Genomic DNA, 18,694 nt, shown 5'->3' on the forward strand with positions numbered 1-18,694 from the left:
ATATCATAGTGTTGCTTGTTAATTAACCATATATCGATGATGCTAAGGCACAATATATTGATGTGTACTAGCTACTGATTCCTCTGCACTTCATAGTGCTTTACCACCACAATGCAATGCCTTTCACAGGCTTAAGAGTCCCTATATATGGGCCACTATAACATCTATGCTTTCCACTGTTTTTGTTCCTAAAATGGAACAGAAAATTGACATACTGGAAATCACAAAAGTTGTTTTTCTCATTTGTTTAATCAAATATGCCACCTTTTCCTAACACAACAGTGTTCCTTATCACCAATTCCTTTACTTTTCCATGCATGCAACCTTTTCTGTACTATTTCAAGAATGATACACTGTCCTTGTGCTAGCTTCCTGAGCCCTGTTTTGTGTTCTTTTGCATACCACAAAGAATCTACTAACTTGCTGGAGACTGGGTTATGCTACCGATCATGCTCAGCGCAATACAAGGCTGGTCGGCAGGCACCTGCAAGCAAAGGACAGATCACACGAGAAAACAATTCAGTTTTGGCGGCATTCCAATTTAAGAGCCTCACATGGGAAGCAGATCCTAGGTGAGATGCCACAACTGGGGTTCGGACTTACGTAGTGCCCGGCTCCAAGAATCCAGTAGAAGTGCAGGTTCTTGTAGGATCTGACGAAGGCCTTGGTGCCTTTGCTGGTGCCGCAGTACAGAGGCTGCCTTGGCAGGCTCAGGAAGCTCGTCAGCCCACCCCATCTGAAATATATCACCAAATGAGGCATTCAGCCATTTAGATATAGTTTCTGAACCCTGTTAGAATGATGAAAAAAAAAAAAGGCAGGAAGAAACTTACTTGAGCTTCTGAACCCATGCTTCTGCGCCGGGCGTCGAACAGATCACGTCGAGCTTCAGATAGGGAAAAGATATATTGAGTTCAGAACTGAAAATTACAGCCTTAGATGAATGAGACCGGAGCAAAAGCTCTTGAACTCTAAAAAAAGATTTACAGCCTTAGTAAATACACAGCAATCAAATTAGTATTATATCTATGGTATCATCCAAAAGTTCGGTTGAGGCGGGGTTTGTCTCCAATTAGTTGACTATGCTTGTGAGCCACGAGCCACGTGATTGAGCTGGCGGTTGTTGCGAAAATGCGGTGTGTCGTCTGAAGATTTCGTGTTGCTCACAGTTTCCTGGCAAAAGGTATCCTGAACACTCCTTTCCTTGGAATTTTCTTGGCATGGACCAGGGAGTGGCTGTCCCTATGCGCAATCTTAATTTGATTAAACTTCATAATCAAGCGTCCTTCACATTTCTATTGGTATGGTCCAGAAAGGATGCCGTCTTTTCTGAACAAGAACAAAGTCGGCGTCACGTTATCCTGCTCTCCCACTGACTAACATGGCCTTTATTCTTGTACTCTGCTCGGTTGCTTTCCCAGGATGCTTCCAGGCTCCATTGGTAAACCTGAATTCTCCTTTAATCGACAGCACTATGCGCAATTAGCCAAAGCTATATTTTTAGATAATGGAACTACAACTCCCGAGCCAAAGTTATATATGTGTGCTTCGGCCTACGAGTTGACATATAAGGTATCACAACATCTGTTTGGTTTTAGTGTCTTCTCGTCACTCAAGCCACTAACATCTGATCCTAAATATATCCACTGATCTTAACCTGGTACATCCTTTACTTTCATGATGTGATGTTTTTTGCCAATAGAGTGGAGAATTTGAGATAGAACGGCAGTGTAATAGCACTAATGGAAGAAAGAAAAAATCGATGACGACCGGTGGTTTTAAATTGTTGGGGGTGGTAAAAATGGCAGAGTACTACTGACCTGGCCATTGTACACCGTCACATTCACACCATAAGACAGCAGCTCATCAATCTGCAAGATAAAACACAGAATTAACGAAACGCGAACCACTAATCCCAACGTAATTTTTTGGAATTCAAAGGTGTGCTCATTCAAATAAACCAGAGCCGTGTTCGCTTGCCTCATCGATTCTCGGCTTCATGAAATCGTTGACCAGAGCGTAGTAGACGGCATCCGAAAGCTCCTCCCACCTGCCGTTGGAATTGTGGCATCACAACATTGACAAGAAACAATATGTGGAAAGAAAAACAGAGGAAAGTGATTATGATGCGAAAGGGACGCTCACTGGAGGTCCTTGGGGATTATCTTGAGCTTTCGCTTGATAACCCCGTTCATGATGCCGTAGATAGTGTTGGAGCCAGAGTCCTGGCTGCCAAGGTACGTCGAGTACTTGGTCGCCTGCACGGCGCTCGGTGAGCCCGCCGGTGTGTCCGCCGACACCGGGTCCATGCCGCTGTCGAGCAAGAAATTGTACACGTCCTGCAAAAAGAGGGGAAAATTAGGCCCATAAATGAAGCTGTGCCGACTACTGCTTAATTAAGTGTTAGGCTGTAAGCATGATCTGCAGGCTCTTGTAAATAGCATGGACTTGAAAATGTGAGGAGTGTGGGAGTCAACGGTCAGCACTTACGACGTTGCCGCTCTTGGTGGCGATGAAAGCCAGGAGATCGTTCCACGACTTCTGCGAGGCGGCCCACTGCCCCGCCGCGATCTGCTCCTTCACCGTCTCCGCCTTCCTGAGATCACAATTCCCGTGCGCATGGGCATGTGATCGGGAAGCTAAAGATCAAGAAAGAGGAATGGCGGCTAGCCTGCGTGCGAGCGTGCTTACTTGTTTGCTTCGTCACCGGCGTTGTCGTCCAGCCTCGACACGCTCAGGAGCAGCGGCACGTACGAGAGCTGCACCACCCAAAGCACTTATTCTAAGTGTTCGTTCAATTGTACGCTGAAGAACTCGAGAAACGGATGTCATGTTACTGCAAGGCGTGTCCTCACCGTGAAATCCACCGGCGAGACGAAGCTATCCCCGAGGGCGACACCTGTCGGAAAAGAAACGAGAATCTTAATGCACACACAACAACTGCTTCTCGGTATTGATTGGTTGGTTGATTAGAATCTTTACCCCCGAGCGTGATCTTGAGCTCGCCGGCGCGGACGGCTCTGGCGATGGACGCGCCGAGCGTGGCGGCGTACTTGCCACCGTAGGACTCGGCGACCAGGAACAGCGGGCTGCTCTGCAGCGTGGGCACCTCCTTCACGAGCGCCTTGAGGAGCGTGGTGGCGTCCGCCGCCTGCTGCCAGTCTGTCGTCACGAGCAGGCTGTCGTCCTCGACGTAGCTATATCCGACGCCGACCGGGTTGTCCTGCGCCATTAAGAGAGAAACGACTATGTAAAGTTGCAAACATCGCGACTGCAAGGCGCGGAAGAAGAGGGAACAGAGCAGAGCTATCACTCTCTGACCACAAAGATGAGGTCGGCCTTCTGGAGCCACGTCGAGTTGCGTGGCTTCAGGTTGACGTCGAGCGGCCCGATCTCCTGGAAGTTGCCGAGCCCGACGCCAGACGCGCCCTGAGAGGAAGAAGACGATGAATTTATTTGGTGACAAAAGCCAGGCCATGTTCGAGCTGAAATTCTGGTGTGATGACAGGCGGTGGTGCGTACCGGGCCGCCCTGCAGCCAGAGGACGGTGGGCCACGGCTTCCCCGGCGTCGACGTCCTCTGCGGGCTCTTGTAGTACCACCAGAACAGGTGCGCCTCTGCAACGACGCATCAACGGCGGCGACACGAACGTGTTATTCTGAGAAAGATTGCCGCGCGGCGAAGAGAAAATGCACAATGAGTGGCAAGGGATGAAGAACGTTACTTGGCCGGACTTCGACGTACCCCCACAGCTCCGAGCCGTCGGGGGTGCCGGTGGTGATCGACGCGGCGGAACCGGCACGGAGCGAGCCGAGGCAGAGGCAGAGGAGCAGGGGAAGCAGAGCAATCGGGCAGTAGGTCCTGTCCATGTCGAAGACGAGAGTGCTGGACGAGGCCGAGCCGCTGTGGCCTGTGACCTGTGTGTGTGAGTCGCACTGTGGCCGGGGAGCAGTTTAAATAGGTGGCGCCTCGCTCGCAACCCCCCTCGATCCCACGGACACGTCGACCGGTCAAGGTAGGAATATTGTTTAACATGTCTACAAGTCCCACGGCGACATTGAGGTTTGGCTGCAGAGCCTCCGTGACATGAAGTCCAAATCAACCTCGTGTTGATCAATTTCCACCCCTCTGGCACTCCAAACAATGCCAGAATCAGGCCATCCTATCGAGTACCAGTAGGACTGCCATGGAGCTGAGCTCAAGCAGACGCAGGGAGGATCGAATCGAGATCCATAGTCCATACAAGCTTCAAGTGAGCCTGGATCTAGGTTTGAGATTTGTTTATAGGCTCGAGCTTGGGCTGGTCAAACTCAAATAAGCTTGGTAATAGAAACACGTAGGACCTGAGTTTGAAGTTAAACGTCACATAGGACAACATAGACTCGAGCTCGATTCAAGTAAGCTCGGTAACATAATCTTCGTTACAGTAAACTCAATAGCGTACCAACCTCGGCTCGATAAATTCAATGAGTCCAAACTCAGGTAGTACTATGAAGACTTGGTTTGATATTAAAAAAAGGCAGAATAGCCAAATTTGTCCCTCATTTTTCTCCAAGGCTTATTTTCATCATGAAGTATTAACCCGGCCACTTGAGTCTTTCAACTTTCCTTTTTGGTCAAACTAGTCCCTGGGTTGATGTGGAGCGCCACATTGTCACGCCACTAAGCAGTGAGTGGTAGGGTTTTGATGTGGCTATTGCACACATGCAAAAAAAGCCCTTTGTATCCCTCCTTGAATCACTATTAGCCCGCACTTGTGTTTGATCGCTGAGAAATCAAGTGGATAAGTGACTCGGTTTGATTGTGATGAGTTATTGCTGATGTTGAATTTGAGTTGATCTTGACTAGTATGAATGTGTTTGTGCGTGATTATATTTATAGCAAACTAAAGTTAGAGTTGGAGTTTTTGTCTCGGGTGCAGTAAGTTTACACTTATCGGATAGTCCGGTGTGAGGATTTTTGACATCACCGGGTAGTTCGGTGTGTGGTAAGTGTGAGCACCGGAGCATTTTAGCACAGGGAGAAAAATAAAGATTAACTCACCAGATGGTCCGATGATAGGCGCAGAGAGCATCGGAGCATCTCCAGCAGAGAAGAATTCTTGGTGCTAATTTTGAAAATGTGCACCGGATTGTTCAGCGATTGGACTGTGAGCACCGGAGTGTACACTGGAGCATTTCACAGAGATGTAGGTTTTCATTGCGAGCTATTCTACACATCAGATGGTTCGGTGTGAACACTGGAGGAACATCGGACTGTTTAACAGAGAAGTGCAAAATTGGTCTGGAGGCTTTTACATGCACCAGATGATCTGGTGTGGTAAGTTGTGAGCACCGTAGTAACTCACATGACCATTTCTTATAGAGAGCAGATTTTGCAGAGCACAAAGGAAGTTCCACATACCGGATGTTCCTAATGCTCAGAGGTTGTGCACAACGGAACATCCGGTGTTCACAAAATTTATAAGGCATGCTTTGAGTTGAGAATTTTGAGTTTGGCTAACCTGTAGATGGTACGGGATTTGGAGAAACATGCTTGCTTGTCTTATGGTATACAGGTGATGGATGCAACTTGGCGATCGACGGTGGGATGATCGGGGCTGAGCGGAGTGCTTGGTGCTGGAAGATCGACGAAGCTGGGTGGAGTCAAGGGTGATTATAGCTATGCACCTGAAAGTCAAGCAAAGCTTGAAAGGAAGGATGAAGACGGTGTGTTGACAAAGTCAAGCGAAGGGGATGCCGGTGCAAGTGACAAGGCGGTCCGAGGGATCAGGAGGGGATGCCGGTGCAAGTGACAAGGCGGTCCGAGGGATCAGGAGGGAGAGAGACTTGCGGTGGTCAAGATCGCAAGATGTAGTAGACGCATCAATATCGGGATGCTTGCTTGAGGTCAAAGTAAGTAGCTGTGAGTCACGCTTTGAAAAATGTGCGAGGCGGTTTCATGGTTTGGCCCTAATACCGTGGAAGGGTGAAATGCACATAGCATCATCGCGAAGCTAGTGTCAAGGCGAAGTTAAGTCGTGAATGTGTCATGATCGTTCGATGGAAAGAGCAAAATATGGACCAAAATACCCATGTGGTAGGTATTTTAGAACAAGGAAATTTGGTATCCAAGAAAGCTCTCAAGGTCTATAAATAGAGGGATATGTGTAACATCCTAATTTTTCCACCTTTAGAAATTTCTTAAAATTATATTTAAAATGAGTTTAAATAATTTAAAAGAGAGAAATCCTATTTTATATGAAAGAATATATATATTTGACATAGGATATAATTGATTATTTTGCATTCATGCTGAACTAGGCAAATAGGATTTTTATTTGGTTTTTGATGGAATTTATTTGAAGAGATTTTGCTTTGACTTTGAATTTGAAGCTTGGATTTGAATTTAGAAAGAAAAGAAAAAGAGTAAAACCTTTCTCGGGCTGTTTTTTTTTCCCGGTCCAGTTTTCCTTTAGCCTCAGCCCGGCAACCGGCCTCGGCCTTCTCTTCCGCCTGGGCTGTGCCCTTCCTCCTTCGGCCCACTCGCCCATGCCGGCCCAGCCAACCGCACGCGCCCGCGCTCGCCCGTGGACACGCCTCCGCCAACGCCGCCTTCACTTGTGCCACCGCCACGTGGGACCCGCCGGTTAGGTCTGTCGTCTCTGAGTCAATCTCTGCCGCGCCGCCGAGTCCGAACAGGAAATCGACGCCGCCTTGGAGTCCTGCAGTGCCCCGCGACCCTCCGAGCTGCCTATATATGTGCCCGTCCCCTCCCCCTGTTTTCCCATCCGAAAATCGCCGAGTTCCGAGCCCTAGTCGCCGAGATTGAAGCTCGCCGAGCCGCCATTGCTGCCGTCTTCAACCGAGATCGCCGCCGTGCCGTTCAAGAGCCAATCAGCGCAGCCCGAGCCCACCATTGTACGCGCCTGCCTCTGCTGAAGCTCTCCCCGCCGTCGCCTTGGCCCCTGCGCCACCGGAGAACCCTTCCCGATGAGATCCCGAGGCCCTCCGTCGTCCCTTCTGTCGCCGCCTACCTTCCCGTGCCGCCAAGCCGCGGTAAGCTTCAAACTGGATTCCCCGCGCTCCCCTGGTTCTATTGTGCCGCTCGTCGTCGCTGCCGGCGAGCTTTAGCCGATTCCGGCGAGAATCCCGGCCATGCGCCGCCGCTACCCCTCGGGCGTCGCCCTATTCTTCCCCTCCGGCTGCCCGATCCATTCTGTGCAGTCGGATTTGTCCTCATCGGCCCAGATTAGATCGCATCTATACCCCTTCGGCTGACCAACCAAAAGCTACCACGTGTCGCTACTTAAACCAATCAGCAGCCATGCCATGTCATCCAACCACCTCAGCTGCCACCTAGCCCTCTCTGCTAATGTGTCATCCCTGTCACCATGCCATATCAGCCAAAGCAGCCCAGTCATTATTTCAAGCTTTTTCAGTATAAAAATAAATCTAATAATTCCTTTAATTGGTAATTTTGCAATTTAGCCCCTAGACTTTTCTGAAATAACAAAAAGAGCCCTGTCTTTTTACAGTTAAGTCCCTATACTTTTTTATAATTACATTTAGGTCCTATGTTTTACAAAAAGGTCCCTGAACTTTCTGTTTAATTCAAAATAAGCCCTTTTCTTTTCCAGATTTAACCCTAGACTTGTTTTAGCCCTAACTTTTTCATCGTAGCTCCGATTTAAGCGATTCTTGCGCCGATGGATTCGTTTTTCAGTGCTCTTTCTTTCTAATCAGTTTTTATCTCGTTGTTCTTTTGTTTTATGCTCTATTCTTAGTGTATCTTGTTTGTTTGTTTACCGATTATTGTGCGATTAGCCGACAACATCCCGGATCAATTTGAGGAACACCAAGACCAGGAGCAAGAATACACTAAGCAGCAGCAAGGAGAAGGCAAGTGTCCTTGATCATATTGAACCTATGTTTTTAAATGCTTTATTTTACAAAATTGCATGCAATATCTGTCAACATGATGGGTAGTCACCTATGTTAAGGTTTTCCCTAGGTTTTCCCTTATCATCCCTTGGAACCTAGATGGTTTATGGTTAGGTGTCTTTTATGGGTAGACTGCTTAGCCATGCTTTTGGGATGTTGAAAAATGTCATAATCTTGACTAATGAACATATGCAATAATGATGGATAATATGGTAATGGTCTAGCAACATGGAACCTTAGGCCTTAAGCAAAGTAGTTTTGATGGTTGTCATGGTTATGATGTTGGCTTAGTGTTTGCTCAAGTAACCTAAGTAAGGACCGGTTCGTGGAGTGACAACCCAAGAAGTAACGTACCAACCACGAGGCTGATATGGGTAAGGCGTGACATACTGATTAGAGTCTGTCCAGTGTGCATTGGGTCAACACAAAAAGGGGCTTCTGGGTAGGAGCTTTGCTTGCGTAAAGCCTGGCGGTGAAACCTAGTGGGCAGACACATACTGGATTAGTCTCTGGTTAGTGGAAAGTGTCATACAGTGATTCTTGGCGGCACACCACTGGCGTGTGTTAAGTGTCTTGCAAACACGGCAACATGGAATTTACTGACTCGTGGAGAAAGCTGGACAACCTCTACAGAGTGTAAAACTGTTATAACAGCCGTGCTCACGGACATGAGAGACTTGGATCCTCACATGATTAGAGGGTGGATGGTTTTGGTTCTGGTACAGGGAGTACTAGATGGTATGGTTTTGGTTCTGGTACAGGGAGTACTAGATGATGTGGTTTTGGTCATAGTACAGGGAGTACTAGACTGTTGTGGTATGCAAGGTAGGGAATCTTGTATGCTAGATGATGGATTGTTTGGGTTACATTCATTTAATACCTGATTAATGCTTTTGAGTCCAAATGTGTTTTCATTACTCACATTTACGCAAATATTACCATGTGTTAGCCTATTCTTGATATAAGCTTACATGTCATTATTTTTCCCACACTTGCTGAGTACTTTATGTGCTCACCATTGCTTTCTCCTACAAAAACATATGCTGCTCAGTGGAAGACTTTGAGGATTTCCAAGACGACGATCTGGTGTTCTAAGGAGCGTGTCTTCCAGTCGGTGCCTGTGGAGTGTTGGTCGCCAATGTTTTCATCCCGCTGCCGTCGTTTAGATGCTATCGTTTATGTTAATTTTGAGGTTGATTAGGTAAAGTCTTTTATTTGTAAGAAGTGAACGTTTATTTAATTAAAGTATTACTTTTGCTACTTCACCTATGACGTCCTTATGTGTGTTAAACTTTCTAGGCACATATAAGCCGCACTTGGTTTTGTCCGTTAAAATCGGGTGTGACAATATGACTGTTGGGAGAGTGTGAGCCAGCACTTATACTTGAAAGTTAGGGTTTTAGATGAGAGAAGATGATAGATCTAGCATTTGTAATAGGTTAAAGCTTTTGTAAGAGAAAAATATTTTGTAATCTGCTTAAAATAGGGCTAACTCTTGTTCAAATGAAGTGCTAGTTTTCTCCCGTATTCAAGTTCATCTCCTTCTATTGGTTCTATGTTTTGTTGCAAATTTTTTCTTTTAGATGCGATTTTCATTTTGGTTTTTGGGCTGAAATTTCTGCTCCTTGTGAAGTCACTCAATTTGTTGTTAGAGACATAAAATCTGCACACGTATGTGTACAAGTAGGTATTAAATCCCCTTGCCTCTATTTCATTAATTTGGAGGGTTTTCTTCTCTAGGTAGCTTATGTTGATTTAAAGTTCCAAGCTTTTATACACAAAAACACATGAAATAGTCTTAAATAAAATCTATGAGTTATATACCATCCATAGAGTCATATTGCCTAAAAACTTTCCTTCTTAAATAGTCGCTCTAGTGTTTTTGCTTTCGTTGAGGTTTTGAAATGCGTTAGGTAATCAATTAGGAGAAGACAATTAGTTTCGAAAGAAATTTATTAAGGACCTATTCACCTCATTTAGTCATCAATCTTAGCCCTACCATCGGTCTATATCACTCATCCCTTCACTATGCGCACGCAGCTCACATGTCACAAAGGCCAAGCGCAAGAACAACGAGAGGAATGACGCATAGAGAATAAGAAGAACTCAATTTCGCATGGAGGCACCGGTTGGAAGATCTCACACGCGGCCAACGGCTTTCAACGACATGGAAGGGAGGTAAGAGAAATATTTTTCTTCAATTGGGTTAGTTTAGGGTTTAGGAACAAATTTTAGCTGATATTGATTGTTTGAGCGACCAATTTGAATCAAAATTGGTCGGTTTCTCCACTTTTCAATCCATGTTGGTGCAGCCACAACCACACGCCACCCCGATGTCCACCTTAATTGCAACAGCTCGTTTGCCCTCTCCCACAACATACCTCTAAGCACGAGGTGCAGCCACCATGGGAGTGGACGGAATGAATCATAAACGATATGTGAGTGACAGGATGTAGGTGATTCGTACGCAATGGAGCAAAACAGGAAAGGGGGCAAAGAGACTATTCCTACGTGATGACTAACCGAATGGCGCTCACTGCTGAGCAGGTATGCCAACGTGGCGATCCATGTCAGCTGAGGGACTTAGTTTGACCCAAAAGAAAACGTTAGAGGACTTAAATGACAGGTTTGATACATTAGGGACGAAAGTGAGCCTCAATCAAGTGTGATCTTGGCTATTCCGTCATATAAAAAAAGGGCTTTCAATCAAGTGTGATCTTCAAACATTATCAATACCAAACGTTCGTCAACATGCATGAAATTCTGTCAATAGCAAATGTTCTTCGACATATTTATCGACCAACTTAATTAGGTTAAAATCTATATTTTTATAAAATACACAAATTATAGCAGATTCGATCTATCTCCACCAATCATCCAAGTTGATCAAACGGTCACCTTACAAAGTTAGACATATTCCTTCTTTTAAAAATACATTTAATCACTCGTTATTTGTCTTCCAAATAAAAACGTCTAATATTTGCCTTCCATACATTCAAAAATATATTTAATCTCTTATTTTCTTTCCATACATTCATTGATGTGTTTCTCTAGAGGATACACCGTCTTCTACACTTCGCCTAGAGTATCAGGTTTCTCAGAGTGTGTTGCCACATGCATGTTGCCTCCACCATCATCTTCCACGGAGATCGTCTCTGTCATACTATTTTTACACCAAGATATTATTCAAGAATTATTCTTGTCCCTTCTCACAAATCGATTGCCATCATAGTCCTCTCAGTTGTTATGGATAGCCAACTCTGAACGATATATTTCCCTCCTCCTTCTTAAAATTAAATGATTATATTATGAATTTCATGTATGTAAATATTTTTTTGTTATGTTATATTTTTTATTTTTGATTGTTATATCTGGATTAATTTTATATGCATAAAACGTGTGTGAGTTAATGCATAGTATGTGTGAGTATGACTAAACCACCACTGAGGATATTGCCTGTATTTACACGTGTGTTCGTGCTCCAGAAGATGCTAAATTTATCCGCTTGCATCCGTGACATGCATGTGTGTGATCGTGTGTACGCATTTGTGTGTCTTTCTTAATCCAAATGAATGGAAAGGAGATGTGGATGTGTGTGGTCGTGTGTACGCATTTGTAGGATAAGGATGGTACCGAGAGGAGTTGAATAGTTGTTTTATAAATTTTTTCTGTAATAGATGATTTTTTTTTTTGTTTATCTATGTTTTTAAAAACGTATAAACAGAAGTATAAATTTTAGAGAGAGAAATCGAAAAAAAAAGTTCTACAACAACATGACTTTATAGATGGAGTATGAACCATAGACTCTATTAAAGACCATTTTATATATTTTTGAGCATAAAAGCTTGAAACTTGAATGAAGAATAAAGCAAAAAGATAGTCACCGAAAGAAATAACTCTCTAAATTGATGATATAGAGACAATAGAATTCAAGATCCTCTCAAATACATGAGTATATGAACGTTTATGCCTTGAGCAAAAAGAACAACTTCTCAAAGTTGAAAAATTGCAGCTCAAAAGCAAAAATAAAAATCAACAAGAAAATCAAAACCAAAAAAAAAAACTTACAAACTTGTAAGGAAACCAATACAGAGAGACTAGAATGAGAGGAATTCAAGCATATGGAAAAATATAAACTTCATTACTCAAAGAATCCAACTCTATTTTAGGTAGATTATAAGGATTTTTCTCTCAAAAAACTCTCACCTATCACATAGGATGAGCACTCATCTTTCTCTCCTCTAAAACCCTAGCACTAGACTTTCAAATGGGTGGTACAAAGGGCTCAAGTAGCTAGTTCACCCTCTCCTATTTCCCTACCCTTCTATTTATAGGCATAAAAAACTTAACGTCTAAGTTTCCTAAATGGTTACCAAAATATCTCCCTCTTGTAGTACACTCATACCTATAACTGAGGGTATTTTGGTCCATTTCTTGCTCCGTTCATCGAACGATCGCGGCGCCTTCACAACTTAGCTTCACCTCAGTGGAAGCTTCGCGATGGTACCCCATACTCCAATCCTCCCACAGTTTTGAGACTAAACTGTGGAACCCTTTGCACGCTTGTTAAAGCGTGACTCACCATTTACTTATACATTAAGCAGGCACTTTGATATCGACACATGTACTTCATCTTGCGATCTTGACTGCCAGCAAGTCTCTCTCGCTCCCGATCCCTTGGGTCGCCTTGTCACTTGCACGGCATCCCTTTCACTTGACTTTGTTAACACGTCATTTTCATCCTTCTCCATGCATACTTTGCTTGACCTTTACGTGTACCGCTAGGATCACCCTTGACTCCACCCAGCCTCCTTGACCGTCTGGCACCAAGCCTCTCACTTGGCTCCAATCATCCCGCCGTCGACCGCTAAGTTACATCCATCACCTGCACACCATTAAACAAGCAAATATGTTTCTCCCACTCCAAAGCCATCTCTAGGTTAGCTCAAAACAAGAATCCTCAAATGAAAGCACATCATGCAGAAATTGTGAATATCAGATGTTTCGGTGTGTTTTGTTCTTGAACACTGGACCATCCGGTGAGTTCAACTTCATTTGCGCACAGAAAATTTGTTCTCTTCGAGAAAAGCTCCGATGAGATGCTTCAGTGATCTCATGTCCATCAACAGATCATCCGATCAGTTCACATGCACCAGACTCTCATTTGCAATCTCTCTACAAGAATTTATCCGATAAATAGTCCGGTGCGCACAAGGTATAAACACCAGACCATCCGGTGCCTTCATCTCCACCTTACTTGCTTCTGCACCCTCTCTGCAAGAATTAGTCTGGTGATGCCATTTGCCCTCACCGGACCATCCGGTGCACTACTCATACTTTTCTTTCTGCACTAAAATGCTCTGGTGCTCCCTTCATCTTAACACCGAACAATCTGATGAGTGCAAAAGTCCAAGCACCGGATGATCCGGTGAGGTAATTTCCCTGGACTCACACCAACTCCATTGTACTTTCCAACAATGGTTAGCCATAAGCAAAATCATGCATAAATACGATCATGCCAATCAAGTTCCACTCAAGACCAACATTGTCCATGACTCATTACAAACGAACCAAGCCACATCTGAACTTGGTTTCTCAATCTCTCCCTTGATGAGTCCATTTATAACACACATAAAGATCAAGGGAAGAATTGAAACACAAGAACAAATAAGCACATCTAAGTGATCCAAAGACCAAAGAAGAGCAAGAACAAGATCACTTAGCATTAGATAGTATTGCAAAAGCCCAAAACTAGAAGCCAAAAAGAAGCAATCAAAGCTCACAACATTAGATTTTCTCCCTTTTGTATCATTTTTCTCTCCCCCTTGTTGACAATGAATTCATCATGAATGCACAAAGGTATAAAGGCATGCAAAGGCTCCCACTATCTTATGCAATTTCGTCCATTTTACTTCCCCTTGGGCAATGCAAAAAAAAAGTGTGAATGTGATGCAAACCTATAAAGCTTCACATATAGATCACAAAGCACTTGCATGGACTAGAGATGTCAAAACACTATGAGGAGTAAATAATATAACTCAAAAGCGCACAAAGTCTCAAAGTAATTCTACATCACAAGTTCCAGGAGTATATCAAGTTTTGATCATATTGTTCAATTATTAAAAAGATGTCATCATAAAAGCATCCATAGTTTCATGATCAGTACAAAGATTAGGAAAACTAGTGTTATGTCAAGTTCGAACTAGACAACCAAATTCAACCCGACTAGCTATGCAAACATCCACATATCAATTCAAGCCTTAGTTGGACAAGATGAAAAAGAACATACTTAGCACATTACAAAAGAACAAGTTAAATTTATCATTTGATCATTTTCTTATCCTCAAGTGAACTTTAGCAACTATGGGTTCACTTCTTTGGCAAACCACATGAAGCATTAAGCCACCGTATTGGATGCAATTTTAGCTCAAAATTGGATCATTCATATGATAAACTTAACATAGGATTCAAACAAAGCCAAGACAAGTTGTGCCTTACTCTCCCAAGGGTTAATCATAGGCTAAATATTTACATAGACAAAGGTCAAGGACCCCCAATCCATTGAACTAAACAAAGTGACCTAGCGCAAGCTTTTCACATAACTACCACTAACTTAAGCACTGATCAAGTTAAAGCAAACACACAAGGGTGACAAGTGATTAGGTTTACCATTCACATTTCAAGTTCATTCTTAGAAAATACAAGGTAGCTCAACAGATTTCATACCATGTCTCAAAAAGAGTCTAAGCTTGCACAAATTGTTATATATCCACTACACTTAGCACAAATTTGCACCTAATACAAGGAAGTGCAATGAACATATAAGTGAAGCTCATCTGGTATGTTTATCTTATAAAATGCTATGCAATGCAAATGCAATAAGATAAAGTATGTACATGAAAGACTCCCCCTCACACAATACCATAGGAATGGAACACACTAAGCTCACCCCTCAAATAGGCAAATCTAGTAGCATCTAGAGGCTTCGTGAAGATATTGGTTAGTTGGTGTTGGGTATCAATATATGTCAAATCTATGCCCCCTTTCTCATTGTGATCTCTCAAGAAGTGAAATCTCACATCTATGTGTTTGGTTCTGGAATGCTATACTCGGTTATTGGCTAGGCTTATGGTACTAGTTTGTCACACAAAAGTGACACACTTTTGAAATCTAACCCAAAATTTCTTAAGGTAGCAACCATTCACAAAATCTGTGAGCAATAGGTAGCGATAGCTACATATTCAGCTTCAGTAGTAGACTGCGCATTTCTAGACTGCTTGCGAGAAGACCAACACACAAAAGAAATACCCAAGAAATGACACGTACCGAAAGTACTCTTCCTATCAATTCTACACCCAGCAAAATCCGCATCAAAAAAACCTTGAAGAGAAAGCAAAGAGGAAGCAGAAAACCAGAGTCCATACTCGAAAATGAGGTATGTTACAATGTGTTTCACCGCTTGGCGATGAGACATCCTCGGTGAAGCTTGGAAGCGTGTGCAGAGGTAGATGGCGAAGTGGATGTCCAGTATTGTCGCCATTAGATATATAAGGGACCAATCGTGCTCCTGAACTCCTGCTGGTCCACCGCTTCACTATCTTCATCTGAATCAAGCACAGTCAAGGTAGTCATCAGTGTCGCCAAGGGCTTCATGTCGCTCATGTCAAATTTCTTTAGTAACTCCTTTGTGTACTTTTTCTGGTGGACGAATATACTCTGCTTGCACTGCTTGATTTGAAGTTCAAGGAAGAAGTTGAGCTCGCCCATCATCGACATCTCAAACTCCCTGCTCATAGTTTCTGTAAACTTGGCCACAAGTGCATGAGAAGAGCAAAAAAATGATATCATCCACGTAAATCTGGACAAGTAGAAAATGTTTGCTATGCCTATAAGTGAATAAAGTTTTATCAACCGACTCCATGACATACCGATGCTCTAACAAGAAAGACCTAAGCCTATCATACCAAGCTCTATGTGCTTCTTAAGCCCATACAAAGCTTTCTGAAGCATGTAAACTCTATGTGGGTATTTGGTGTATTCAAAGCTTGGGAGTTTCTTGACATAGACTTGTTCCTATATGAAACTATTTAGGAACGCACTCTTGATATCCATTTGATACAGCTTGAAACCCTAGGATGCCGTAAAAGTAAGAAGGATCCTAATGGCTTCTAACCTAGCTATTGGTGTAAAGATCTCTCCAAAATATATCCCCTCTATTTGAGTAAAATCCTTAGCCACTAGTCTAATCTTGTTTCTCACTACAGACTCATCCCCCTATTTGTTTTTGAAAACTCATTTTATGCCTATAGTGTGAACATTGGGAGGTGGCTCTACAAGGACCCAAACTTGGTTTCTCTCTAAGTTTTCTAACTCTTCATGCATGGCATTGACCCAATTTGAATCAGATAAAGTATGTCCAATATCACGGGGCTCAAAAGGAGCAACGAATACAGAATCAGTAAAATAAGTATGAGAAGCAGACTTGGACCTAGTTACTCAAACATAGCTAGTGCAGGATCGAGAATAGCTGAAGTGGAAGTAGATACTACAGGACCCTCTGTTAGAGTAGAAGAAGCAGGAGCCAGCTCTGGAGCAGGTGTGGTCGAAGGAAGTAGTGGATCATCCTCGTCATCACCAAGAGTTGGAAGGTCACCATCTACAAATATGCTCTCTCTCATCTCCTGACCTCCTGCACACTCAAATGGAGAACTAGCACAAGGGGTTATTTCATCAAAAGTCATATCACAGGATTCTATGATGGTGTTAGTGTCAAGATTATAAACCCATTAAGTATGACTATGAAGAGAACACCACAAGAAAAAGGCATCAAAAGAGCGTGACTCGAACTTGTCAATATTGTCACACTTTAGGATGAAGCACCGACAACCAAAAACTCTCAAATGTGAAACCTTTGGCTTCCTTCCAAAGCATAACTCATAAGAAGTCAAATTCAAGATTGAGTGCAAGAAAATCCGGTTTGAGATGTAGCATGCTGTACTAATGGCCTCAGCCCAAAACTTCATAGGAGTCATACACTCATTGAGTATTGTCCTAGTCTTCTCCACTAAAGTTCTATTCTTTCTTTCAACCACACTATTCTGCTGAGGAAAACGTGGGGTAAAAAATGGATGCTCAATGCCATGTTCAAGGCGAAAAGCATCAAAGAGATAGTTCTTGAACTTGGTGCCATTATCACTGCGAATCGCTTTCAATGCACATAGGAGTTCTTTGAACAATCTCAAAGCTAAGCTCCTCAAGTATGAGAACACTTCATCCTTGCTTACAAGAAAGAAGACCCAAGAGTAGCAGGAGTAATCATCAATAATAATAAGTACATGCCATTTCACACTCGTTGAACAAACCCGAAAAGAACCAATAGTGTCTATATGGAAAAGTTCTCTCGGACGTTAAGTCATCACTAGATTGACTGATGGCTGAGAAGCAACGACCATCTTGCCATACTGACAAGGAGTACAAACAATGTTCTTCTAAAATTTGAGCTTGGACAATCCTTGGATCAAGCCTAGGGTACTCAAACGAGTAAGCAAATCAAGCTCATATGCCCTAGTCTTCTATGCCACATCCAAAGCTCAAAAGAAGATTAGGCAACTAAGCACCGAAAAGAACCAGAACACTAAGAAAAATTGGCTCCAAAAACTCTCCCAACTCGAGAAATCTTGTAAACCAAAGCACCAGAAGAATCAAGAACTCAAGAAAATCATGCTTGAAGCACACTTCCAAGTCATCATCAAGCAACTGAGATACAGAAAGCAAGTTGTATCTCAGATGCTCAACCAAAGCCACATCTTTGGAAGTGAAACTCTCATTTACCTTTACAGTCATTTTGCTTGAAGGTGATATACCCTAGAGATAATCATAGAGATGATTGTAGCACACGTCTATGTTCATGTACTATCGAATAATGTGCTATTCCAAGAATGACTATCATTTACATTGATTGGCAAGTATGTGACTTGTTTATGAACTCTTTGTTTATTTCATGATGTTATTCTTAGTTGATCCCTGATCACATATCATTATAATGATAAATAAGACCAGCACATGTATTGATTGATGATCACATTTTATGGATCATAGGTATAGAGATACCAGGTCAATAATGTGGATATTTATGTTAGAGAACATGATGTTGGATAGACCCACATTGAGATACTGTTGGGATTGTTATTTATGATGTGCCATCAGTTGTTATCTCAAATAGTGTACCTATAGGATCCTTAGACCTGAGATCATCATTGATTCCCAGAATGTGTAGTGGTATACTTTGAGGCTGCCAAATGCTATTCTGTAATTGGGTAGTCATAAAGGTAGTTTTCGGGTTTGTCATGAAACATGTCGTGGGGTATGAGAGATCAAGATGGAATTTGCCCCTCCTTGATAACGGGAGAGATATCTCTAGGCTCCTCGAGGTAGTTAGATTGAGAAAGTGCATAGCCATGCCAATATGATTAAAGAGTTAATCATGACGAATCCACTATTTGATCGAGTGAATGGTCGAGCTATCACAAGGATGACACATATCTCGCCTTGAGCTTGACTGGTATCGTGAGGCGACGGGATCGTTGCATGTGTATATTAAGGTTCAGCCGATATGATCTTTTATGTATACTCAAGAGTCAACACGTCCTGCTAGGGACCGCTATTGATTTCTTTTTGGAAAGGGTTTCAGAGTCGTAGCCTTTTGTACATGAACCTAATGGGCCACACACTTAATGTGTTGGAATAAAACATGCGAATTGGATTCGTATATG

General features: G+C 43.1%; 1 protein-coding gene across 2 annotated transcripts; it reads right to left on the minus strand.

The window, feature by feature from the left end:
• Nucleotides 1-219: 219 nt before the first annotated feature.
• LOC133912634 (serine carboxypeptidase-like 51) lies at nucleotides 220-3,941 on the minus strand. 2 transcript variants are annotated; one of them, XM_062355476.1, is made up of 13 exons: nucleotides 3,725-3,941; nucleotides 3,523-3,617; nucleotides 3,322-3,429; nucleotides 2,983-3,223; nucleotides 2,856-2,899; nucleotides 2,692-2,759; nucleotides 2,491-2,596; nucleotides 2,146-2,339; nucleotides 1,981-2,050; nucleotides 1,821-1,871; nucleotides 834-886; nucleotides 604-736; nucleotides 220-484 (listed from the first exon to the last, which is right to left on the minus strand). In XM_062355476.1, the coding sequence occupies exons 1-13, from the start codon at nucleotides 3,867-3,869 to the stop codon at nucleotides 416-418; spliced, it is 1,377 nt and encodes a 458-aa protein (XP_062211460.1). In that variant the 5' UTR covers nucleotides 3,870-3,941; the 3' UTR covers nucleotides 220-415. The 2 variants fall into 2 exon arrangements, 1 of the variants encoding a protein (XP_062211460.1); XR_009908837.1 differs by lacking the exon at nucleotides 220-484 and having other exon boundaries at nucleotides 721-736; nucleotides 834-920.
• Nucleotides 3,942-18,694: the final 14,753 nt, after the last annotated feature.

This window comes from Phragmites australis, chromosome 3 (assembly GCF_958298935.1).
Source record: "Phragmites australis chromosome 3, lpPhrAust1.1, whole genome shotgun sequence".
Classification (NCBI taxonomy): Eukaryota; Viridiplantae; Streptophyta; class Magnoliopsida; order Poales; family Poaceae; genus Phragmites; species Phragmites australis.

Coding starts and splice junctions, on each gene's coding strand:
- LOC133912634 (XM_062355476.1), bottom strand. CDS start 3,869: ATGGACAGGACCTACTGCCCGATTGCTCTGCTTCCCCTGCTCCTCTGC. Junction 3,430..3,522: donor TCTGGCTGCAGGGCGGCCCG/GTACGCACCACC, acceptor TCTTCCTCTCAG/GGCGCGTCTGGCGTCGGGCT. Junction 2,597..2,691: donor GCCGGTGACGAAGCAAACAA/GTAAGCACGCTC, acceptor TTGTGATCTCAG/GAAGGCGGAGACGGTGAAGG.